This window comes from Orcinus orca, chromosome 13, assembly GCF_937001465.1.
Source record: "Orcinus orca chromosome 13, mOrcOrc1.1, whole genome shotgun sequence".
Classification (NCBI taxonomy): domain Eukaryota; kingdom Metazoa; phylum Chordata; class Mammalia; order Artiodactyla; family Delphinidae; genus Orcinus; species Orcinus orca.
The window spans coordinates 83,504,548-83,529,594 of NC_064571.1; the positions used below are offsets into that span (position 1 = coordinate 83,504,548).

At 43.9% G+C, this 25,047-nt stretch overlaps 2 protein-coding genes across 11 annotated transcripts in view; one reads left to right on the plus strand and one right to left on the minus strand.

The window, feature by feature from the left end:
• Positions 1 to 1,275: 1,275 nt before the first annotated feature.
• LOC117203262 (dapper homolog 3-like) lies at positions 1,276 to 14,660 on the minus strand. Of its 5 annotated transcripts, XR_004485952.2 has the most exons (4): positions 13,969 to 14,660; positions 7,940 to 12,033; positions 6,348 to 6,438; positions 1,276 to 3,592 (listed from the first exon to the last, which is right to left on the minus strand). XR_004485952.2 is itself a non-coding variant. In XM_033437437.2 (2 exons), exons 1-2 carry the CDS (start codon positions 8,432 to 8,434, stop codon positions 3,407 to 3,409), a joined length of 681 nt encoding a protein of 226 aa, XP_033293328.1. In that variant the 3' UTR covers positions 1,276 to 3,406. The 5 variants fall into 5 exon arrangements, 2 of the variants coding, with proteins under 2 accessions (XP_033293328.1, XP_049551740.1); XR_004485953.2 differs by lacking the exons at positions 7,940 to 12,033; positions 13,969 to 14,660 and adding an exon at positions 7,517 to 7,928 and having other exon boundaries at positions 1,276 to 3,587; XR_007470789.1 differs by lacking the exons at positions 7,940 to 12,033; positions 13,969 to 14,660 and adding an exon at positions 7,517 to 7,928.
• E2F6 (E2F transcription factor 6) overlaps positions 8,407 to 25,047 on the plus strand; it is a 32,892-nt gene continuing 16,251 nt past the window's right edge. For 4 of the 6 annotated variants that reach the window (XM_049695781.1, XM_033437436.2, XM_004274877.4 and 1 more), the window contains exons 1-5: positions 8,407 to 8,540; positions 17,120 to 17,174; positions 20,013 to 20,229; positions 21,824 to 21,979; positions 23,051 to 23,165. In XM_049695781.1, the coding sequence (XP_049551738.1) occupies positions 8,433 to 8,540; positions 17,120 to 17,174; positions 20,013 to 20,229; positions 21,824 to 21,979; positions 23,051 to 23,165 (651 nt within the window). In that variant the 5' untranslated portion in view covers positions 8,407 to 8,432. Of the gene's footprint in view, positions 8,541 to 17,119; positions 17,175 to 20,012; positions 20,230 to 21,823; positions 21,980 to 23,050; positions 23,166 to 24,485; positions 24,768 to 25,047 lie in introns of all 6 variants that reach the window. The other 2 variants (XM_033437433.2, XM_033437434.2) reach the window with 1 other exon arrangement.

The window sequence follows — 25,047 nt, forward strand, 5'->3', positions numbered from 1 at the left end:
TTAAATTCTCCCAGAATGTGAGTGGGTAGGTGTATTGGTTTGCTCAGGCTGCCGTAACAAAGCACCACAGGCTGGTGGGCTTAAACAACAGGAATGTATCATCCACAGTTCTGGAGGCTAGAAGCCCCAGATCAAGGCGTCAGGGGGTTGGTTCCTTCTGAAGGCTGCAAGGGAAGGATCTGTCTGTCCCAGGCCTTTCTCTTCGACTTGCATGCCTGTCTTCTCCCTGTCTCTTCACATCCTCTTCCCTCTCTGTGTGTCAGTGTCCAAAATTTCCTTTCTTATAAAGACACCAGTCATATTGGATTAGGGCCCACCTCAGCGACCTCATTTTAGTTCGATTGCCTCTGTAAAGACCCTCTCCCCAAATAAGGTCACATTCTGAGGTGCTGGGGGTTGGAACTTCAATGTATGAATGTGGAAGGAGGCAGGGATGGGGAACACAAATCAACCCCTAACTGTAGGACTTGACTTGTTTCTACAGGTGGTTCAGACCAGAGATACTAAACGTCACCTGGATCACTAATACATCTGAGGACTAGATGTGCCACATCCTCTTTTGAAACCTTAAATTCAACTCCAGTTGCATTCCACTCTACTTCACTCCACCTGCATATCACCAGGAATATTGACCACCCCAGATTCAGCGGCCCTACTCAATGCGCTCCCTAAGGTGAGACTGCTCCACCTGGTGGAGAGTCAAGATGCTACACTTCAGCAAACGGTAAGTCGGCTTACAACCCGGCTGCCAGCATCGCATTGCCTGGGTATCAAATATTCGATAAACAAAGGAAAGAGTGAGAGGGGCAAAACAAATTTGGTGCAACTGATGTATTTCCTGGGGGTAGTGCGTGGAAGGTGAACATTTAAGTAGGACGCATGTAACAATCAGTAACACATTAGCAAACAAACTAAATTGTGCTTGTATAGAATTCAAGTGGAATAAAATGTAGCAGTTCAAATTTAAAGGCCAAGTGAAAATTGATTTATCATATTTTTCCCACCTTGCTAAAGGGGAGGTAAATTGATTCAACTTCTTTAAAGGATAATTTGACAATATCTATTAAAGTCACCTCTGGCCTCATAATTCACTGCTAGCCACTTATTTTTTAGATATACACATACCTGGGTGAAAGGTAGGCTGAATGAGATTGTTCTATGTTTGGTGTTGTTTATGGTTGCAAAATATTGGAAATAACCCAAGTGTCCAGAGTTGGAGAGGGCATGGGTGATTTATGGTACATACACACCATGCAATACTGTGTAGACATGAAAAAGAGTGAGAAAAACTTTTGTTGCACTGTTAGGGAACAATCTGCAAGATATTTTGCTAGGTTAAAAAAAATCGAGAAATAGTATGATTATTCGTGTGCAAACAAGGCTTGGGGAAATAACATAGAGCACTATTTGTGCGTAAAATATCTCTGCAACAATCCATATAAAACCCGTGAGCTTCAGAGACGACTTTAGACTTCGCTGCTGAGAGACAGGCGTGGGAGGGACATTTTTCACTGTTTACTCTGGTACCTTTTGAATTTTGAGCCATATAAATGAGCCTCTTCAAAAAATTAACAGTTTTCTTGTTTAATTTTCATTGTCCAAAATTTCTCAGAGGTCTAATGATATTTTTGTACTGTTGGTATCAGAAGTCTGAAACCAACGTGGTTATCCTCCAATATTTGGCAACTTTCTTTTCTTTTAGGGGAAGGTATTATCATTTATCTTTTTCATTATAAAAATGATGTGTAACTACCTAACAAAGAAAACAAAAGGTTTCAAGTTGGCTGATTGTGAGTCTTCTTTCCACACAATTAATACAAATGGATTTTATAAAAGCACAATTAATAACACAATAACACAATTAATAAAATGGATTTTCTTTTCCCAAAATGAAACTAACGTAAACCTACAATATTTAAGAAATACTAAGAACATTAGTATCATTCATCATAAAATTCAGTCGGAGGAAAAATAAAAGTTGCTAAACTTAATCATCTGATAATGCTGAATTAAAACAAAATCCAGCGTTGAGGTGTGCTTCAAAGATTTAAGACAAACTATTACCTCTATAATTTGGGTTGTCATGTTTTGCTTTAGAATTTACATTTTGAAGTCAACATAGTAAAGAGTTTAGTTTTTTTTCAAATGCTATTTATTTATAATGTAATGTGTCTATGGATGGTGAAAGGTTACTGGGGGCATCAGTCCAGGTTGTGGGGCTCATCAGACAACACGTGGGAAGGAGGCTGGGGCGCTAGCCTCAACTGGGGGTTCAGAGAAGCCTTTCTGGGGGTTGGGGAGAATGTGCAAACTAAGGGTGAGGCATTTGCTAGGGGAGGTGTCAAAGGGTTAACGTTCTAGCCAAGAAAACAAGATGTGAGAAGACTCAGCAGTGGGGGAAAGCTTTTGAGGAACTGAATGAAGATTAATGTGACTGAGAGAAAGTGATGCATCCAATGGCTCTGATAAGGTGGTGGGGGCCCCTGAGTGCCCAGGACCCAGCCCCTGCCCTCCCTCCAAGAGTGTGATGCGGGAGACAGCTAGGCAGGCAAGTGACCAGTGCCCAGGGGAAACCACTAACCTCGAGCATAATACAGACAAAGTACACTGACAGCTTTTAAGCAGAGGAGTGATGAGATCAGACCCACGCTTTAGAAAGATTTCTCCTGCAATGAAAGGTCAACAGCCACCCCCCAAAAGGCAGTTGTTTAATTTGACAGTGATAGTATAGAGTCCCTTGGAAATGGCAGGACAGGCGAATGAATTAGGAAGCAGTTAAAATAGTCCAGGAACAATGACAATGAGGGCAGTCGTGGGGCAGTGGGAATCAGGAGGAGGGAAAGGCTGAAACCCTTTGGGGGGCTGCAACTGACAAGCCCCTGTGCCCATCCTCCCTCCCCTTTGTGGCTTCCTCATTGGAGTTCACCCAGGCGTACAGCAATAGCTCATCTTTCCCACAGCTCTTTTTTGACAGGCTTTCATGGGGATTTGCCCTTGTGGGTGTATTTAACTGCAGGCTTACTTTTTTGTTTCCTTTTCTGAAGCAGGAGGCAAATACTGTTGCTAAGTGGAGAGACTGAATCCGTGCATCTGGACCAATGACAACTTTCGTGGGCTAGCATCTTCTTGGGAGCTCTCTGGAAAGCTTGTCAAACTCTGAACAAAACCTCAGAACAAAGAGTCAGCCGCCCGGCTTTGTTCCATTTGATGTCATTTTAGAACCATTTTTAGTCACTGGGGTAGGGAGCTTTAAGACTTGGTTAGAAACAGCCCCTGTGAAGCTAGGAAGTTTGTGTTACCACTGAAGATGGATTCAATGCACCAGGGACTTGACGTCCATTGTCTCTAATACAGCAGAATTGGAGGTATGTTTACCCTCCGTTTACAAACAGAGAAACTGAGGATCCTAAGGGTTAAGATGCTTGCCAGTGAGGCTAATAAGGGTGGATGCAGGACTTGCTCCAGTCCAGGTTCGTCTGTTCCTTCCTCCGTGCCACCTCTCCTCTTTCTGCATCCTTCCATCTCTACGACACTCCTTTCCCGCCAAGTGTTTGTCCTCGTGCCTCATCACCTTCCTAAAAAGGGTACTGACCTAGAAAGTAAAAGACAAGAATTTGGATTGCAGCTCTGCTAGAAACCATCTTTTTATTATTATTATTAATGAAACCTGTTTAAATTCTATAGTGCTTTACAATTTTCAAAAGTTTCACACGCATGATTTCCTATAGTCCCATAATAACCCTTTTTTTAATCCTCTACCCCTATACTGCCTCCCCTCTCCCCACTGGTGGCCACTAGTTTGTTCTCTGTATCTGAGTCTGCTTCTTGTTTGTTATATTCACCAGTTTGCTGTATTTTTTAGATTCCACATATAACTGATATCATACAGTATTTGTCTTTCTTTCTGACTTACTTCACTTAGTATGATAATCTCGAGGTCCATCTATGTTGCTGCAAATGGCAATATTTCATTATTTTTATGGCTGAGTAGTATTCCATTGTGCATGTGTGTGTGTATATATATATATACATGTACATATCCACAGCACCTTCTTTATCTATTCATCTGTTGATGGACACTTAGGTTGCTTCCATACCTTAGCAACTGTAAATAAAACTGCTCTGAACATTGGGGTGCTTGTACCTTTTTGAATTAGTGTTGTCATTTTTTTCAGATGTACACCCAGGAGTGGAATCGCTGGGTCATATTTACTGAGTGCCTGGTATGTCTACCAAATCTCCACTTCTACCGTCTCCCCTGACTCTCAGCAGATGATCTTGGCTTCAGCAGAGCATGAACTCCTTCAACTTCCTGCTAAAAATACCTTATAAGGTTGTCTGCTTCTGTCCTTACACTTTGCTCCCATCACTGTGGAGGTGGAGCCCTCCCCTTGTTTCCAATTTCCTGGAGCTCTGGATGGAATCCCTGACAGCATTCTCAGGGTTATCCCCTTTCTCTGTTGCATCTTCAAGCTTTCCCTTTCTACTAGCTCCTTCTCATCAACATGAAAACCTTAGGTCTTTGCTATCTTAAAAAAGTAAAGGGGGGGGGTGGTGGAGAGGAAGGAAACAAAGTAGGAAAGAAAGAATAAAAGAGAAAGAAGAAATGAAGGGAGGGAGGAGGGAGGAAGAAGGAAGGAAGGAAGGGAGGGAGGAAAGGAGGGAGGGAGGAAGAAGGAAGGAAGGAAGGGAGGAAGGAAGGGAGGAAGGAAGGAAGGAAGGAAGGAAGGGAGGAAGGAAGAAGGAAGGAAGGAAGGAAGGAGGAAGGAAGGAAGGAAGGAAGGAAGGGAGGGAGGGAGGGAGGGAGGGAAGAAAGACAGAAAACATCCCTTCTTTTAACCTCTAAGGCACCCATAGCCTAGATTCACTTTCTATTTCCCTAGCTGCTCCCTCTTAATTACCTTTGCTGTTGGTTAGTTTGAAAACAAAAGCAAAACTGCTCATTGTAAACAATGTGACAGTATCTGCCGGCCCTTTCACACTGGTTGCCCTCTGGCCCTGCCCCATCCTGCCCTCACTCCTGCCCTTGTCAAATCTCACCTGTGCCTGGACTTCAAGTACCCAAAGCGCCACCTCGGGTCCAAGTCTTCCCTCAAACTTCATCAACCCCCAAGCTCTGTTCCTTCTACATCTATCTTCTAGCTCTTGAATCTGTCCTTTGCTCTCCACTTTCACTGGCACTGCCCAGTTCTGCCATCATCAACTGTCCTTTCGGTGACCGACAGCCTCCTAACCATTCTCCTTGCCTCCCATTTGGCCTCTCCTGTCGTTGAAGATCTGAGAACGCCTATGCCGGCGTGAGAGGTAGATGCAGAAAGCTGTAACGCCTAGCAAATCGTAGGTTAGAGTGGCGACCATTGGATTTGCTCCAAGCCCTCAATCCCATTAGAAAAGTTAACTTGGCTTCAATATAGCTGGTTTATCATCCCTTGGAGAGGGGACGAGGATTGGTCTCCTCACCTGGAAAAGAAGGGGTTGGGCTAGACCAGTGCGTGGCAGAGTACACCCAAGTCCTCGGAGTTTCTGATTCTGTAGGGTTTGGGGTAGACCCAGAAAGTGTGCATTCCTAACAAGCTCGCTGGTGATGGCAATGCTGAGGTCCACGACCACACGCAGAATCTCACCAGACTAGGTGATACCATATTTTTGTATCTTCACCCGTGCTATCCAATATGGTAGCCACTAGTTCCCTGGCTATTAAAATTCAAGTTAAATTAAAATAAATGAAAGTTCAGTTCCTTGCTAGACACACTTCAAGTGCTCAACAGCTACACGTGGCTAGTGGCTACCATATTGGACAGTGTAAAACATTTCCATTATTCCCTATTGGACGTGGCCATTTCCTCACAGATTTCTGGGGAAGAAATTTTACAATAGAAGGAAGGCAAAATACCCCTTGACAAATAAGGCCTCTCAGCATTCCTCCAGCGCACCTGGGCCTTCGGCCTATATCTCAGCCCTAATTTTAAAGTCTCAAAGCCCACACCCTATTTTGCCCTAGCACCATTTTGCCCCAAGAAAAACACACAAAAACAGGACTGGAAATGGAAATACTAGAATTTCTGTGCTGGGAGCTGTGTCTGTGCACCACAGTAGGACTTGATGGACAAAGCTAAGGATTTGGTGGTTGAAGTCCTGCATCTGAGCCACCTGAGGAGGTGGCCTTGAGCAAGTCACTTAACTTCTCTGAGCCTCTGTATCCTCATCTGTAAAGTATTCTAGAAATGTCTACCTCACAGGAAGATGTGTGAAAAAGCACCTGTGATTTACACCAAGTCCAGTTATTTTTTTTTCTTCTTTCTCTGCGCTTCCATAGCATGTTATACACCTTCTAAGTTAGTACTTACGCATTCTGGTTCCGTGGGGGCCACTGGAGCACAAGGTAAGGACCCCTCAGACTTAGTTCTCTCCTCAGCACGTACTCCTGCCAGGCACAGGCTCAAAAAATGCGTGAATGATTAAGTCTCAGGGTAAAAAGCCAAGTCACAGGTACTGTAAGTGTCTGGAGGGCAGGGTCACGGGCCTGACTCTCTATAGCTGTGTTCATGCTCGGTCTTCAGCCTGCAGCGCCCGCCAACACCACCCCTGCCCCCGGACTCACCCACCTTCACTCCCCCAACCCCACCTCTGGCTCTAGAAAATCTAGTCACCCTTCAAGAATCTTCCCAACGATCCACCTACTAAATCAATCAGCTATGAGGTCAAATCCTGCCTCTGCCCCTGCCTAGCCAGGACCTCGGGTAATTTTTGTAAATCTTGCTAATATTTATTCTCCTGATCTGTAGATTGGGCAGAAAAATACCTATCTTTCAGTTCTGATATAAGATTTACATAAGAAAATGTGTACAGAACATTTAGCAGAATGTTAAACAGACCTAAAATGCTGGGTTATGTCTTTTTTTAAAAAAAAACCCAGCCATTTCTGATCTCCAGAGCTTGCCTTCTCAGGGGACTGGGGTTGGTAAAGGTGTCACTTAACCACTCTGGGAAATTCTCCATTCTGCAACATAATCCAATCTTTTAGACACTTCTCCTAGATTATCCTTTATCTCAAGTCATTCGTTTAGCAAACACTTATGGGGCACTTAACTATTTGTCAGGAACTGTGCTAGATGCTGGAGATCACAGATTAAAGAATGCCTCTGACCTCAAGAAATTTCTAGTCTAGTGGGAACCCACCTTCCACCTTATGCTGGGTAGAAGCTCTTGGTCTACAGCTCAGTAGCTGCCCTCCACCCTGCACTTATCACATGGTATTACCTTTTTATATCAAATACACACTACTCCCAGTTCTAAGTAGGCTACATTCATTAATTCATTTAATCCTCACAATCATCTTAGTCCCATTTAACAGATGAGGAAACTGAGGTACAGAGCGATTAAGCAGCTTGCTTCAGGTCTTGTAAACTTCTAAGTAGGGGGAGCCAGGATCTGAAAACACACCATCTGGCTTCAGCTTTACTTTTTATTTTATTTTATTTTATTTATTTGGCATTTAAACTCCCCCTTTTATTACCTGCTTAGCGGATTTTTGGCACATGTAACCTTTGTTATTGAAACACTCTCTTTTCTTTAACTTAAGTTTAGTTGATTTACGATGTTGTGTTAATTACTGCTGTACAGCAAAGTGGCTCCAGCTTTAAATGTTCCTTTACTTATCTGTCCCCTCCACCGGAATCTGAGATTGTGCCAAATTCAAACGAATATCTCCTGTGCGCACCACGATTTCTGACACCTAGGGAGTCAATAGTTTATTCCTCAAATGACAAGAAGGAAGAAAAGGGAAAGGAGGAAAGATACATGTAAGTAAACAATTCCACGACGGTTTGGTTACCAACATTTACTAAGCATCAACACTGGGCAAGTGCCTGAGACGTGCGGAGGGAGCTCAAGAGTAAATTAACATCCCTGCGAGCTCAGAACTTTCAGTTATTAGTACCTTTAGTGTCGAGAATTCCGAGGCGACCACTGTGTTGTCTCGGCTGCCTCTTTCCTCTCGCCCCGTTCCCTTCGTCTGGAATTCCTGCTCCATGTCTTCCTTTTCCTTCGCCATCCTTTCCGCGGACTCCGCTCTCCGGGACTTCTCGGGCTCCGGCCTTCGGGAGCGGGTCTGTGTTTGGGAGCGCTCCGGCCGCGCCGGGCATGCGCACTGGGGGCGACGCACTGCGCATGCGGGAAGATGGCGGGCCTGGCGTCCTGAGGGCCGTGGGTCACCCTGCTCTCCTCCTGCCCGCGTTCCAGCTCCCGGGGTCGTGGGGCAGCTGCGCGCCCGTCCGAGGGCCGGCCTAGCCAGGCGGCGCCTCCGGGCAGGCCAGGAGCCCAGTTCGTGCTTGGCCCCCGGGACCCGGCGGGTCGGGGGCGGTGCCCGACCCGAGCGGGAGAAGGCGGGAGAGCTCGCGGGGTGCGAGGCGAGAGGCGGCCGGCTGGGCAGCATGAGTCAGCAGCGGCCGGCGCGGAAGCTGCCCAGCCTGCTCGTGGACCCGGCGGAGGAGACGGTGCGGCGCCGCTGCCGAGACCCCATCAACGTGGAGGGCCTGCTGGTAAGTGTGTCCCAGCGACGGGGCCGGGGCGCGGGGTGGGGGGTGTCCCAGGCCCTCGGGGAGGCCGGACTGGCCGTCGTCTCGGTCGTGCGCTCCTCGAGGTGGCCCGGGACTGCTCCTCGGTCCCCCCAGCTCTCGCACTGCCCTTCGCGTCCAGTGAAGCAGACAGGTCTTTCGCTTGAGCTCTCGCCGTCTTGTTTGCGTCTGCTCGCAAACGTGTTGTCAGCCTCCTGGGCTTTTCCGTCGGCTCCAGAGTAGTGTTGGAGAAAATTGCCCAGCTTTGCCCGAGACAGTTATGCTTTTGCGTCTCCACTGGACTCAGTGGGTCTCTGCAAGCTCTCTCTCGTGTGTTCTTCTCTGCAGCCTCTTCTGCCATTCTCCTTCTTCAGGGCAGCCACTTAAAACCGTGTCCACACCTCACACTTCCCGTTCCGCGGCTTCCCATTCAGCAAGTTATCTTTGGTCCTCTTTGACAGAGAAAGTGGGAGATTGGCTTCCCTGCCGGAGGTCAGTTTTCTCTTGTTCTGGACTAGATACGATATATTCTCCTGGAGTCTCAGGACCCTCGATGAACACATCGTTTTCCATTCCCTCTGTATTTTCGACTTCTCTGCTGGTTTCTTCCCATTCTTAGTAAATAAACATTTCCTGAGGTCCGTTTGCCCAGACTCCAGGAGGACTCAGTGCTCAAAAATAGTTGATGAGCATCATCTCTTTTAATTCCGCACAGCAGTCCTCAGGGTTTATTTTTCTTGTTGTGCAGTTGCCAAAATAGACGTGGAGCTGTTAAGTGATTTGCCTGTCGTTAGTGAGTAGACGGGCCTGGGTTTAACCTCGCAGTGTCTGACTCGAGGTGGTAAATTCTCGACTACTTAAAATGCATCCTAAATCCGTTTCCATTGTGAAAGATCCCTCCCTTAAATTCCGTATGCCCTTCCTCCTACTGTATCTCTTCCCCTTCACAGCCATGCTTTCTGAAAAAGTTGTCAGCACTCCTGGGTCTGCTTGCTCACCTGTCATTACCACCTGCTGGGGGACCTCTGCCCTAAGCACAGCTCTGAGACGTTGTAACCAAGGTCGCCAGTCACGTCCAGCAGATGTCTCACTCCGTACCTTCTGTAGTTTGCACATGATCGACCGCTCACTCATGTTGGACACTCGCCCTTGAACGGCCCGCCGGACACGTACTCTCAGCGCTCCATCTGCTTATCTGGCCTCTCCTGTCCTCTTCTGTAAACTCCTCTTCCTTTTCCCATTCCTTCCGTGTCGGTGTTATTCAGATCTTCTACCTTCTCCACGGTTTCTTCCTGCGGGTTGTCATTCACCACTCTCGTGACTTCTGTTACTATTGGTATCGGTGGTCTTAATCTTTGAGAACTTGATAAAAGCTCCAAACTCCTACTATGGAAAAACCACTTTATTCTGCATTTAATGTCAGAAGATACACATATATCCCTTGAAGTTGTACATAGTCTTATTCACTCTGGTAGTTTCAGTTACCATGTCATGACTTCCGAATCTATAAATCTGGCTCAGAGCTTTGCAACTGTCTACTAGACATTTCTACTTAGATGTCAAACTCACGTATCTAAAGTGGAATTCATTCTCTTCTTGCCTAAGCAAGCAGCAACTCGCTGTCTTCCTATCGCAATAAATGGTACCACACCCACCGTACTGCCCAAGCTAGTATCCTAGGCATCATCCTTTCCTTTTCCAAACGGACCCCCTCCATTCTATCTAGTTAAAGTTAATCACCAGTACTTGCCACTCCTAGCCAGCATCTATATTTTGGATTGTAATCTTCTTAACCAGTTTTCCTGCCTCTCATCTTGCCCTTGATTTTTCTGTATATTCTCCACATAGTAACTAACCATGATGGTCTTTTTAAAACATATTTCCGATCACGTCACTTGACTTAAAGAATCTGTCATGGTTCCCTAGTGCTCTCAGGATAGAGGAGAAACTTCTTTATGTAATCAGACCCCTGGATTTATCTTTCCTGAACTGCTTATAGTTGCTAAATTTTCCATATCTCCATATTCTCTTGGACCCCTGTGTATCTGCACTCCCCCTTTTAAAAAAACCTTTAAAGCACACTTTTCCTTGTCACCTCCCATGGTTCTCCAGGTCTAGATTTATAGGTCACTTGTCGGCAGCCTTCCTGACTTCCCAAGACTCGGTTAAGCGCTCCTTTTGTGCTCCCAGAGCGCCCTGTGCCGCCTCCTCTCTGCACTGTGTGGCTCTTCGGTCCCTGAGCGCAGCGACTCTGTTCATTTCATTGTTACATCCCCAGCACATTTGGTGCTTCTTGCAAAAATATTTGGTAAATAGCTTTTGGATGAATGAAATAGGTACTCCGTAAATGTTTGAATGTATGAGTGTTTATTTTCCTGGCTGTAAAATGCTGATTTAAACACCTATCTCAGCATTTTTTAATTGGCTAATGACTGGCAGTATTTAGTAAACTGTGTATTATTAAACACTGCAAAAAATAGTTATGTGTACGGCTGAGTGTTTGATGTTCCCTGGGCAAATGGCTTGAAAACTGGAATTCTGTGAAGGCAGAACATGGTACTGATTAAAGATGGAACTTAGTCTGCACATTGAAAAACGAGGAAAATTTGAGTGTGTGACAAGAATGCAGTCACCGTGGGAAAAGGTATATGTCCAGAGAGCTCTTAAAGGGATATTACTCCCCCAAACAGGCAATTGGTACAAAGAAGGATCTGTGTAGAGAAATTTTTAACCAATTTAGAGGCAGTGTTTAAGATTTTAGTCCCTAAAACTCGCCTTTTATTCTATTCTTTCTCCTTTGAGGTCACAAGTTGAAAAGTGTAGGTTTTTAGTTGTGGGACTTGGAGCGCTAGTGGAATAACTGGGAACGTGCTGCCTTGCCCATCAGGAGCTGCTGGTGCCTAGAGAGCTGTGTGCGCTGGAAGCAGCCTCAGTGGTTTCAGTTTGCGGGCTCTGCCTCTTCCCGGCTAAGATACAGACAGGCTAAAAGGCTTGAACAAGTGAGAGAGAGACAGAAGCAGTTTGAGGATTGAACAGGAAAATTTCCTAGGACGTCCAGTCTTGAGGTTTGGCTGTTACTGGGCTGTCCCTTGGCATGTTTTGGGGAAATACCTGAGCGTAGCCCCTCAGTGTGACTTCCTTAAAGGAACAGAAGTGTTGGCATGCCTCCGCAGTGGTGGGTTGTCAGAACTAAAAGCAGCAGCATCTCTGCTGGCACCTGGGCAGGTTAGTGCCATAGAAGTTTGAGGGAGCATTCCTCTGAGGACGGCCATCCTAAAGATGCTGAGAAGGTCAAACGTAAGTGTCCTGTGCAGGAACCACTGTGAAAGGCTCCCATTGGCCTAATCTGGGACAGTGTGAGCCTCAAAGTAACAGATTTTGTACTCACAGAATAAGGTAAGAATTCAGGCTCCTTGGATGTAGTTCTTTAAGTACAGCTCCTCAGGTACAGTTCCTCCAGATCTTTAGGCCTGTGAAACTAAAAAGACAAGTTATCTGACCCCTGCCCCCCCAACACACACCCAGCATACATCGTACACTGGTGGGACAGACATGGGATAACTGCTGTAGACAGTCCTGTCCATAAAGGAGAAAAAGAGGGGTCACGGAGGAGCATCTGGTCTGGAGCAGTTCTGAAATGCCACCTGGTAAATGTGGGACGTTTTTTGATTAGGTCTCAAGGTCTGGGAACAATTCTCCATGTTCCCACCTCTCCCTCTGGGCTCTTGGTTCCGCCATCTGAGCCTGTCTTTCTTTTTTCATGAAAGGTCATATCTCTTCAGTATTTGTAGCTGAGTACTTTTTTCAGCCTGCTTCCTGTCAGCATAATTTGGGGGTGTCCAGGGGCCTCTTTTCACTTTGAACTGTCTTTATCCCTTTTAGACCAAGCTGGCAGTGATTTTGCCAATGTAATTCTCTCAAAAACTATGTGGATGTCCTGTGACTCTTGTGGTTCACTCAGTAGACAAGCGTCCCACCCACAGATTTCTTTGAAATACACTCTTCTGTACCTTGGGCTCCTGCTGGGGTGGCCGACGGACAGTGCCCTGCAGCTTCCTAGAGGCCCCGTCCTTAGGTTGAGAGGATCTGTGAGGTTCATCCTTAGTCTCCTTCAGGGGCCTTTTGTGTGACTGAATGGCACTCTGAAATACCATCTTTGATCTCTGAGGACTTCACCAAGAATGGTTCAGTCTCGGGCTTCCCTGGTGGCGCAGTGGTTGAGAGTCCGCCTGCCGATGCAGGGCACACGGGTTCGTGCCCCGGTCCGGGAAGATCCCACATGCTGCGGAGTGGCTGGGCCCGTGAGCCACGGCCGCTGAGCCTGCGCGTCCGGAGCCTGTGCTCTGCAGCGGGAGAGGCCACAACAGTGAGAGGCCCGCTTACCGCAGGAAAAAAAAAAAAATTGTTCAGTCTCACCTTCCCCTTTACATTCGGTTTTTCTGGTGGTGCCTTTGATTTGGTCTTTCTCAGAAGTCTTCTCTTAATTTGTAGCTTCTTGAGAGGCTGAGAATTTTTTAAAGCTACCAAGTCATAGCTTCTTTTTCTTTTAACAGTCCTTTCCTCTCTCTGTCTCTCTCTGTCTCTGTCTGTCTCTCTCTCCCTTCCCCCCTACCCAATCCCCATTAACACTGTGTGGAAATCTCCTTGGTTAGGTTACCCGGTTCATTACCATCTGCTTTCCATGGATCTGCAGTTGACAGTGTTGCTAAGTGCTCTGTCTTAGCATAACGGGGATCCCCCTTCTTGAAGTTTCTAACAAGTTCCCCTTCCTTTTGAACCCTTACTGGCAAAGTCCAGATTTCTACTGACAAACTTTTTCAAGACTGCTTAGTCTCGAACAGATTTCTTGGTAGTTATACTCTGGTTGTCTAAGAGAATGTCCTTGAGATACACACTGAATTATTTAGGGGTCTGCAGTTTACCCTCAGATGATTCAGAAAAAATAAATTATGTGTGTATAGAAAAAAAAGATAAAGCAAATGTAGTAAAACGTTAGCATTTGAAGGATTTGGGTGAAGGGTATATGGCAATTCTTGGTACTATTTCTGTACCTTTTCTGAAGGCTAGATTGTTTCAAAACAAAAGGAAAATGGGTATCCCTGAAAGGTGCTCAGACGATCAGTCTCTTGTTGGGAAGGGCTCGGTCGTGCCTCACCTTGACCGGGAGCTCTCTGCTCACCTTCTCTCCAGTTTCCTCGTCCCTGCAGGGGTGTCGAGCCTCGCCATTCTCCTCCAGGGCAGGGTGCCCTGCTCTGTTCTGAGGGACCAAGTGCAGGGGTGGCATTTCATTTACATTTTTTTTTAATAGCTCACTAACTTCTGTGTGAGAAAACCTGTATTCTGATTTTAAAGCCATTTAAAAAGAAGAACTCCTATCTAGTCCCATTTCCTCCCAGAAAAGCTCCTAGCTTACCTGTTGGGTGTGGTTCACCAAAGTTAGAGTAATTGGGAAGGCTTGCCAGGATTGTCAGATTGAGTCTCTCCAGATGATAAATTTGTATTAGAAAACAGAAACTGAGGCTTCATAGTCTCGCAGTGGTCCTTATTGATGGTGTACCAAAGAGGGAGTCTTCACCCTGTGTCCCTGTGTCTGTAAATACTCATTGTTGTTTGTCAGTTGAAGTCATCCAGACAAGGTCCTATTTCACTCTTCCGTTCATTAGTTTAACAAATATTTACCAAGTGCCTGAATGTGCCAGGCACTGTTCTGGTTCAAAAAGGAAAACAATAACCATAGTCTCTTCTGCTTTCATAGGATTTTTACAGTTTACAAAATTTGTCATTTAATCTTCACAGTAGCTTGGAAAGTGGGTTATATCCCTACACTGTGTTACAGATAAGGGTGGGATCTCCCAGCATCTAAGAAGTTCTGGTAGTCCTGAACCCGATCTTAAGCCAAGAACTATTTTGAGTATAAATGAGATGAATGTGTCATCACTACAGGCACTTTGGAAATCTCCAGAATTGTGGGTCTGTAGGATTTATACAATCTTTATTTGGGATGTCTGCCCCTGAGGGGCCATGATGCTATTGTGATTCCTCCCAAATAAAGAGAGAGCGCTTTTGTATTCAAAGGGAAAAAAACGAATGGGTGCTGTTAGTGTCTGTTTTCCCACAGATCTCAACAGAGCCAATATGTGGTTTAGAGCAAAGAATGTAGGGGAAAGCAAGTCATACTTTCTCATGTTACTGACTGAGGTATTATCCCTGTGCCAAGCTGTGAATAGCGGCATTCTAGATAAGGAGACCAGAGGGAGGGGGTATAGAGCAGGAAGGTGCCCTTGCAGAATGTGTAGAGAGCAGATAGGGAGCCAGCCTGTTTGGAAACCGTTACGTACTGTGTGCAGGACTCGCCCTGCTGCTCTAAGCTAAGAACAGAAGCCTGTTCGCAGCAAGGCACCTGCTCTGTAGCCCTGTCTGTGTGCATTCTCAGGATTTGTTCAGACATTATAGCGATTGAAGTAGTGTGCTGCAGACACGTAAGCAACAGATCGTGGACTGAATAGAAAACTCATAGACAGACCATAATATTTACAACAACTTAGGATATTTGTTGATGTGTGTTTCAAATTAGTGTGATGACGATGGATTTTTTTTTCACTTAAGAATCTTGCATCAGTAGTTCAACTCCATCTCATACTGTTTTAGCAGAAGGGTTGAAAGTAAAAATAGCAGTGACAGTTGGTCCTGTTGGTCTGATGTTTGCCTTGAATAGGACTGCCCTTCAGTGTGGCACTGTTGGATACTGTCTTCACAAGTCACCGTTAGCACTGTGCTGAGAGCTAGCGGGGCAGAGTCCCTGCCCCAAGACGGGCTCTCCCGACTGGTTTTGCACCCAGCAGGTTTGTGTGTAACAGCTAAGTTAATGTTACAGTGGAATTCTGTTCCAGGGGAATTATTCCATATCGAGTTAGCTTGCTGACAGATGCTGTCACCTTGTCATAGATGGTAAGGGAATCATTGTGCTGAGGATCGTAACACTACCAGCAAGGAGCTTCTTAGCTGCTCACCTCACCTTCAGGTGTCCGCACCTTCAGTCTTTTTGCCGCATTGCCACCACACTTAGATTTCTAAACCATGAGCTGGACGACGTCGTATCTTGTTCAGGAATCTGTGGTGATTCAGCACTGGTTACAGCAGAAAGTCCAAACTCTGTAGCATGACTTTCATGGTCTTCTGTGTCGAGCGTGGTGCTAGCATTCCCGTCCAGCCTTAGTATCAAGTTGGTTTTGCACTGGCCACCCAGGTGGCTTCTCAAAAGGTGCCAGGTGATTTATATTTCCATACCTTTGTTCATTTCACTTCCTGCTCCAGGAATTCTGTCTTTTTCCTCCCTCCTTAACCTCCCATAGGTTCCGGCAAATTCTGGCTTGTCTTCCAAGGCTCAGCTAGGGGTCCCCTTGCCTGTGAATCCTTGTGACCCCTCGCTGGGTGCATCCAGAGCGCTGTTGTTTCCCTTCTTAGGGCACCTTATGAAATTCACTTATCCCAGTTTTGCTACGGCCCACTTGGGGGCCAGTTTTTTTCACTTACACAGGAGCTAAACCTGCTCACAGCTTGTCTGGAGACACATGGCATCATTATACATACTTTGTTGTAAGCAAGAGGCCAATATGGATTTCTGTTTATTAACCTTAGCTTAGGTTTTATTTTTTTGCAAAAACAATTTTTAAATATATTGCAAACATTACTACAAGTTTATATAAACTTTCATAGCCTCCAAATAGCTGGTAAAATGGTGAGCATTGATGGTCGAGCTACTACTAATTTCCTGGTCATCTCAGGAATTTAAAAGAATTTTTTTATGAATCTTAATACCAGAGTCTCTAGTTATGTAGCATGCATTATTTTCCATGATTAGAAATGCTGTTTTTATATTAATTATCATGGGAATGCATGGCTGCCTGTGAAAGTTTGTGAGCACTTTTCTTGGAGCCATTCTCACTTAATTAGCGAGGAGTGAGCATTTGTCAGTTTGGACGTCTCTTAGATCTCTACTGCGCTTTCCAGAGTCAGGGACAGTGTCCTGATCCTCTCTATTGCTTTTTATCCTCACTACCTGATACAGTTGATAGGTGAATGTCTATTTAGTAATAAAGTCTCATACTCCCCCCTCCCCCCTGCACCATTCCTCCCCCTCCGCCGTCTCTTTAACTACTACTTCCATACCTATGGAGGCCTATGCAGTTTCAGAAATTCAAGTCGATGAACATTGTCAGATGTGATTACAGTTAGAGTAGATATAGTTTAGAAGGAAGACTGGTTTTCTCACATCAAAATTATTACCCCAGGGTGAAAAAAAAGACAAACTTTTATATTATCCAGAAAAATGTTGTTCATTTGCATTGTTTCTGCTTTTTTTTTTTTTACCCTTTTTGGCCCCTTTAATCTGTAAACAAGGCCCCTTATGCACGCACGTTAGTTCATATAAAGAAGATTAACCACTGTGCCGCTATTAATAAGAGATGGGCAATAATTATTAACAATTCTGCTTTTATTTTTTGCTATTCATTTGCTTGTATTTAAATTACTAAGTTTAAATTTCTGTATCTTCTTTTTTCCAGCCATCAAAAATAAGGATTAATTTAGAAGATAATGTACAATATGTGTCCATGAGAAGTAAGTTGATTCGATTCCTGAATCAGTTTTAGGTTTTGTAGTTTGAACTTCATATGTTTTAAGTGATTTATTTTAAATGTACACGAGTTGATGAGTAACTTAAAATGCATTGTTTGTACACTGGAATGTAAAAGCTTGGAATTTCAGCGAAAATTCCTGAGGTTGTGGGCTGTTAACGTGCACCAATGCCAGTTTATTCTCCATTGCTTTGGAAATGTCATTTTTAAAACAGAATGGTCTCTGTCGGGGTATTTTCCCAGAGTTCTGTGAGAGCAGTTGTCACCGCAAGCAGAACTGAACGCAGTTTGGCAGCAAGCGTGTGGACAGTCTTTGGCCTTCCTGGTTTCCTTTGATTCCCTGTGCCCTTCCCATCTACTTCTGCCGTGGATCAGTGTTCAGAGTCAGTCAGGTAGTTCCCTGTCTTTCTGAAAATTGTTATGACAAATGGCCCCACCCCCGTTTCTTCTTAATTTGGTGCTAATCTCGGTGGGTAGGTGGTGCGTAGGTGCCCACGAGGAACCGTAACCTCAACCTTCATTTCTCCCCGGCCCTGCCACAGTCCCACCCGTATCTGGCCCCCAGGTTTGGCCAGTTCTACTCTGGAAGCGTTTCCTTCGTCTGCCGCATGCCACCAGCTTACACTCAGGTCTCACATTTACGGAGCTTGTACAGCGCCTGGCCTGTATTAAGCTCTTTGCATGGATTATCACAACCACCTTTCAAAACTCAGGTTTGGATGATTATTCCCATTTGATAGATGAGTAAACTGATGCCCAGAGATTAAGTAACTTGCTCAGTCAGGATTCAACCCCATGCTCAGACTTGAGCCCACAGTCTTACCCATGGGTCAGGCTGCTGCTTCTCGGGCAGGAAGCAGTGGCCTGGCCATCGAAGTCAGTCACCGGCTCCAGGCTCTTCCACCCCCTCGCCTCTTCCGTTCTACTGCCCGTGTGATCTTCTAATACAGCAATTAGATGATGGTATCACTCAACCTAAACTTCTGCAGTGATGCTCTGATACATATGGAGAAAACCCTGACTCCTCATTTATTTCTATTAAATTCTATTAAGAAACAAGGCAGAGAACGGACAGACAGATGCACAAGGCCCCTGATGGCCATTTCCCGCTCCACTTGGCAGCCTCATCTCCCAGTACTCTGCACCCTCCCCCCATCGCAAACGCTGTACAGCTGTGGAGTCCCTACAAACGCCATGTTCTCACACGGGGCTCTGCTGTTTCCTGCGCCTCACTCACCCCCGTCGCCCTCCGCCTTCCTGTCCATCTTTCTATGCTCTTTTCCCAGCACACGCCCGTTAGGAGGCCTCCCCTGTTTCCCACTCCAGTTAAGGTTTTATTTCATCTTATGTAACTTTGAATCCCTCTGGCACACTCATCTCAGGGTTTTGGGTAGAGTTCCTGCTAGACTGTGGAACATGGAACGCCTTTGTTTTGGAGACCATTTTAATCATGTTTATATTCCTTCAGCAGCTGTCACGTTATAGGTGTTCAATTAATATCTGTTCCTTATAAAATGACTGGCATGATAGGAATATACTTATCCTGAACTTATAAGACCATGTCTTGTTAGTAATTTAGTATCATTACAGTTGACCCTTGACTGACAGGGTTTGAACTCTGCAGGTTCACTTAGATGAGAATATTTTTCAGTAGTAAAGACTGCAGTACTAAATGTTCTGGTTGATTGAATCCGCAGATACGGAGGGCCACGATAAATTATACGCAGGTTAACTCCTGCGTTGTTCAAGGGTCAAATGTAAATGTTTTTAAAGTCAGAGTTTCTCATTTGTAATCTTCCAAGATATGCTGTAGAATTGTGACTATCTTCTTCCATTTTTTAAAAAAGTTTAATTCCTCTTTAATCCTGTTTAATCTTAAGTATAGGAGTAGTCTCCACATGGAAGACATTTACATTATAAAATATGTACTTTTTTTTCTTGCAGTAACCACCAGTGGTCTTTAAACTGAATATGACATTGTAGAGGTTCTGGATATGGGCATTTTTGATTGAAGATAGGATGACTGTTTCTTTTGAAGCATACTGTGGTGTGCCATGAAGTAGAAAAAAAGAGTAATCATATACTCCACACCAGAAGGACAACTAAATTATTCATGAAAGTATTTCCTCTGCACACTAAACCATAAGAACTTTTTTCCTAGTATCAAATTGGGAAAGATGAAAAGAATGATAATATTCAGTTTTCCCCTTCATTTAGTTAAGTTAATACAGGGTAGTGAATATTTTAAAAAATAGTTATGTCACTTTTCCTCAAGGTATAATATCACAGTCATCCTAATCGGAAGACTAACTTGAGCTCTTCCTGACCTTCATCAGACAGGGTAACACTATGACGTGTATAGGAACATTTTAAACATTTTAAACATTTTTTATTTTAAAGCCAAGTCTCTTAACTTTGCTTTATAAAGAATTTCCTAACTTGAAGACCAAATGAGAAATTTAATTTTAAAAATCATTTCTAATCCTATTCCAGATAGTGGTGTGGATGCAAGTGCAGACTCAGCACTTCGTGTCTGATACGGTGCCGTGATGCCTTTTAAATTCACGTATTCAGTGGAAACTGGTTGCGTATTTCAAATACTCCTTTAAGTCTAAAGCCTTTGTTTACCTGCAGTAGGCTAATACATTTTTATCCAGTTTGAGAAATCGATTTCCTAAAAATTAGCTCTGATTTGGTCAGTGTGTAGAATATCTGTAGGTGTCTGTGCTTACTGACCAAGAATAAATAAATGGTTTTTTTAATGAGTTGAGAAGGAAATGCTGTTTTAAATTTTATGAATTGCGTTTGTTTTGTTTCCCAGAAGCTCTAAAAGTGAAGAGACCTCGTTTTGATGTATCACTGGTTTATTTAACTCGAAAATTTATGGATCTTGTCCGATCTGCTCCTGGGGGTATTCTTGACTTAAACAAGGTTGCAACAAAACTAGGCGTACGAAAACGAAGAGTGTATGACATCACCAATGTTCTGGATGGAATTGATCTGGTTGAAAAGAAGTCTAAGAACCATATTCGATGGATGTGAGTTGTTTTCAAACTTTTCTTCTTTTTTTTCCCCTTCTTATTAAGTGACAACACTGTGCTTAAAACAAACTAGTTACTAGCAATGTCTTTTTCCTACTTGGTACCAATTAAAAGCCATAGACATAGAATATCATTCCAATATTATGGAAAAGTTAAATGGAGTCATGATTAGTTTTAAGAATTTCACTTTTCAAGATAAGGGGACATCTGATTTGTATAGGAATTTAAAAAAAATATTTCTTCAGTTCTAATTGATTATTGACATCAGGGGGAAATGAGTTAAGGCTGTAAAACGGTGGTTCTTCCACTGTCGTGTCATAAACACTTAGATGCCTCCCTCCCCAGGGGCTGTAATTCAGTTCTGGGAGAAGACAGATACCTGCCTTCTTAACAACTACCCCCAAGTGATTATGGTGCATATCATACTTCGAAACACAATGCCCTGAATGTAAAAAAAAAAAATCAGGAGACTTAATATCTAAAAGTCAATAGCTAAAGACTTAACGTATGATTAGGAGGGATCTCATGGAAAGAAGACTTTATGGTATAAATGTAGGGGTGTGTGTGTGTGTGTGTGTGTGTGTGTGTGTGTGTGTGTGTGTGTGTGTGTGTGTGTGTGTGTGTGTCCACGCATGCACATGTGCAGGGAACGCGCACAGGAAGAAGGCTGTTATACTCACAATAGGCGAGTATTTTGGATCAGTAAGAAGCAGTTCCAGCATATAAGTACGTAAAGACCTTTCAGGCAAGTGAAAAATCTACCAACAAAGATCATTAAATGATTCTTAACTTAGCTATTAGAGGAAAGGGATTCATAAAGGACGTTATTTTTTCAATATTATGGAAATGCAAATTGGATTCTAATTTGAACATGTTTGCTAAATGACATTAACATTTTAGGGGTTAATATCAGATTGTGTTCTGAATCACTAATTAGAATCAGATTTGAGAATTAGCAAGTGAAAGAAAGATAAAGTGGTAACAGCCTTTTCACTTTTTATTTTCTATAAAAATTGAAGAAAAGAATGAATATTGGTTGTTGCTCAGGTCATGTCATATTGGGGTAAACAGTAATAAAGAAAAAATATCTTTAAAAAATGATCATTATATTCAGATAGAACTGGATAGAATACGCACAGTGGGGAAAAAATAAAGACTTATAGAATTTTAGCAGGGGAACTATCATTTGACCAATACATCTTATTTTTCATATGTAAGAACTAAAGGATTAAAAGATCATAACTTGTCAAAAGTCACGTGAGAAGTAGAGCTGGGCTGAAACTGGGTGTTACTGACTCAGTTCAGTGCTCATTAAACTTCATTAAGCTTTCCCTACTACTACTAATTTCCACAGGGTTATGATGTTGGTTTTGTTTTTAAAGTCTCTGTGTAAGGGAATAGAAATGGGGACAAAAACCGGGAGAAATAATGGTTGTCTAGAATAATGGGAGGGAAGTACTGGAGTTCAGTACCTGGTTTCTGTCATTGTGGGAAACACCTGGTGTAAACGTTTGGCGAAGTTCCAGTAACCTAACCTGTATTTTTTTGTAATCTCCTGGATGTTATTGATGGTGATCCTTTTCTTTTAAAGAGGGTCTGATCTGAGCAATTTTGGAGCAGTGCCCCAACAGAAGAAGCTGCAGGAAGAACTTTCTGATTTATCGGCGATGGAGGATGCTCTGGATGAGTTAATTAAGGATTGTGCTCAGCAGTTGTTCAAGTTAACAGACGACAAAGAAAATGAAAGATATCCTTTAACTCTGTGCCTTTAAAAAAATTCTCCTTCCAAAGCAGATTACTTTATATGGTAGGGGCAGCTTGGGGATTAATTAATATATTTAAGATACAAAATAAGACCTTCAGAAGTGAGTGAATTGCCGTAGAAATGGTACTTAAACTGCCATTCTAGTCCACAAAGCATAACACGCAGCTGAATGTCGTACTGCTCCTAAGTTCAATGTCTCTGGGACCAGAGGGGGAGATTTGTCTTTGGTACTGATCTCCTCCCGGGTCTCCTAGACTGTTTGGCTGCCCTGTTCCCCACACGGAACAGGTGAACACCTTTTGAGGTGTTGCTGATTCTGAGCTGTTCCGTGCTTCAAGTTTACTTAGACTCTACCCCAGTCAAAACTCCCGTTTCCACAATACAGTTATTAGAAGGAAGGTAAATGCTATTACTACACTCAATCAAAAGATGTGTGGAATAAGAAAAAAAAAAAAGAATGCTGGGGAAACCCAGTAAATCATGTAACTGGTAAAAATTTCAGGCAACACAATAAAAGGAGATGGGAAAAATTCAGGTAGCGAGATGGAAAATAATTTTGGATGAGGAAAATCCCATGAGTACATCATAGTCCTGAAAAACTGGTTCTCTAAGTTGTGTCTACTTCTTACCGATTCTTTCCACCTTACATTTTAGGAGATTCTCATCAAAACTCTGAATATTTTTTCCCAAAGGTTCTCACAGTAAGATCTCGCAATGCATAAGGAAGGGCGGGGGGAGGTTTGATACCTTTGTGGGCTGTATTTGTTTTAGAGGTCCAGACTTCATTAATATTTTTCTCCAGAAAGTGTCGTCATCACAGTAGTTTAAAGGGATTCTTCAAGTTATAAATATTGTAAAACACTTTATAAAATCTTAAGAATTGTTTATGAAATAATAACTATATATGAAATAATTTTTTCCTGACTGCTTTCCTTAATTGTAAGTTTGTATCCCATAAAAACTAATGATATTCTAAGATTACACTTGGATTCATGTATTATAAGAGATAAATGATCTCCCCACTCTGCTTAGAGACCCTTGACTAATTTTCACACTAGCATATGTGACGTATCAAGATATTCATAGCATTCAAGCCTTCCATGAACAGATTGTAATTGCAGTTAAGGCTCCGGCAGAAACCAGGTTGGATGTTCCAGCGCCCAGAGAAGTAGGTAGCCTTGCATTTTTAAGGTCTTAAAGGGAGGCAGGCCAGTTGCTTAGGCTGTGCTTTATTGCAGTCCCAGCCTTATCACCAGTGTGTGCGTGGTAGCTGCATACCTGATACAGCTTGAGGCACTTTACACATTCTGAGCTGTTTTGCGTAACATGACAAACGCGGTAGCCATGATTATTATCCTTTTAAAGATGAGGAATCTGAAGCACAGAAAGATGAGTTACTTCCTCACCATCCACAGTAAGTGACAGAACCACAGTTCACACCCAGGTAGTTTGGGTTCGCAGTCTGTTCTTAACCGTTGTGCTCTCATGCCTCTTAGAGGACTCCCCGGGGACTGCCTCAGTGTTACGGTTCACTGTCAGCGGGGGCTCTAGGGAATTAACTCACTAACCAAATTCATAAAAGACTGTGAATAAAAGAACACTAAATTACACATTTAAAATGAAAAGTAAAATTGCTTTGTAAATGAAAAGACTGTCCGCTGTCAGCTGCTTGTAGGAAAGTTTGTACTGAAAGATACTTGTCATCAGAAGGTTGCGTGGTAAGGGTGGAATCAGAACGAAGGAGTGTGACCATTCTTAGGACAGATCAAGTGCTGACAGCCTGATAGAACTGTCACTGCTGAAGTCGTCACTTCACTGCGATAGGGACTTAACTCCTTCATCGTGAAGAAGTCCTCACCACCCACCTTTACTTTTATCCCCAGAAGGCCACTGTCCATGTGAGACCCCAGTTGCTACTTGACAGTGTGTTACAGACGGACTAAGGAACAGCTCTCGTCGATTCCGGTCACACTCACGTTGTGACTTCTTGGTGACGCTTCCTAGTTGTTATATTTAGATTTAGATACATTCCGAGTCTCCTAAGTAACATTTATCTTTAATATGAATCATTTCACATATTCACATTCACACATCATCACTAATCTTTCAATACATCCTTCCTTGGGGGCACGATAGTCCATTGTGCAGTGGCTGACGGGTTTTTGGTTTTTTCCCTGTGCTGTGAACTGCTTCAGGCTGTAATTGTCAAATCTTGCTGAGCCTTCGATCGTGCCCAAGATGTCTCTTAGATCCCGTTCAAAAGCTGAGGAGCGTGGGCCCTCTTGCCAGCCATTCTCAGCAATAAGGAAAGACAGTGGGACCGATAGACACAGAGTCCGACTCCAGGGAGATCTGGGGATATAGTCCCGGTGGAGATGGACTGGCCTGTGGGTCAAATCCAGCCTGCTGACTTTTTGTAGAGAATTGTTTTGGGACACAGCCACGTGCCCATTCGTTTAGATTGTGTCTCTGACTGCTTTCACTCTAGAATGGCAGTTGTGTGGTTGTGAGAAGGATGGCATGGCCCACAAAGTCAACAGTATTACCTCACGCTGCACAGAGATATGGGCAGCCCCTGGCTGAGTGGACTGCGAGGTCCTCAGCTGCCGCTTCTGGGCAGCTTAGTGGTTTCCCTATTGCTCAGAAGTATCTGTCGAATCGCACAACGTGTACCGTTCAAACAAGACCTGGCCTGCGCGTCTAGGAGCTGAGCAGATGTTCTTCAGCGCACCTGCCTGCTGCCGGGAAGCTGTGGAAGGTGGCCCTTGAGGTTGGGAGCCCCTCTGCTGTGAGATCACAGGGTGGTGTAGAGCAGCACCTGGTACCAAGCCCAGGCCTAACCACAGGAGAGGGGAGAAAATAGCCTTGACTATTGAACCCACTCGCATCAGAACAACAGAGAATCATCTATAACCGGGACTGTTCCTTACGAGTTAAGCATAATTCTCAGTAGAAGTACCCAATTTCCTGATATCTTTTGGGTTTTAATGTTTTAAATTACAAGAGGTATATTTTGTCTTGATCTCATCCTCTTTTTCAAGTGGATGGAA

Coding starts and splice junctions, on each gene's coding strand:
- LOC117203262 (XM_033437437.2), bottom strand. CDS start 8,434: ATGCTGCCCAGCCGGCCGCCTCTCGCCTCGCACCCCGCGAGCTCTCCC. Junction 3,593..7,939: donor CGGAATTCTCGACACTAAAG/GTACTAATAACT, acceptor TTTACTTTCTAG/GTCAGTACCCTTTTTAGGAA.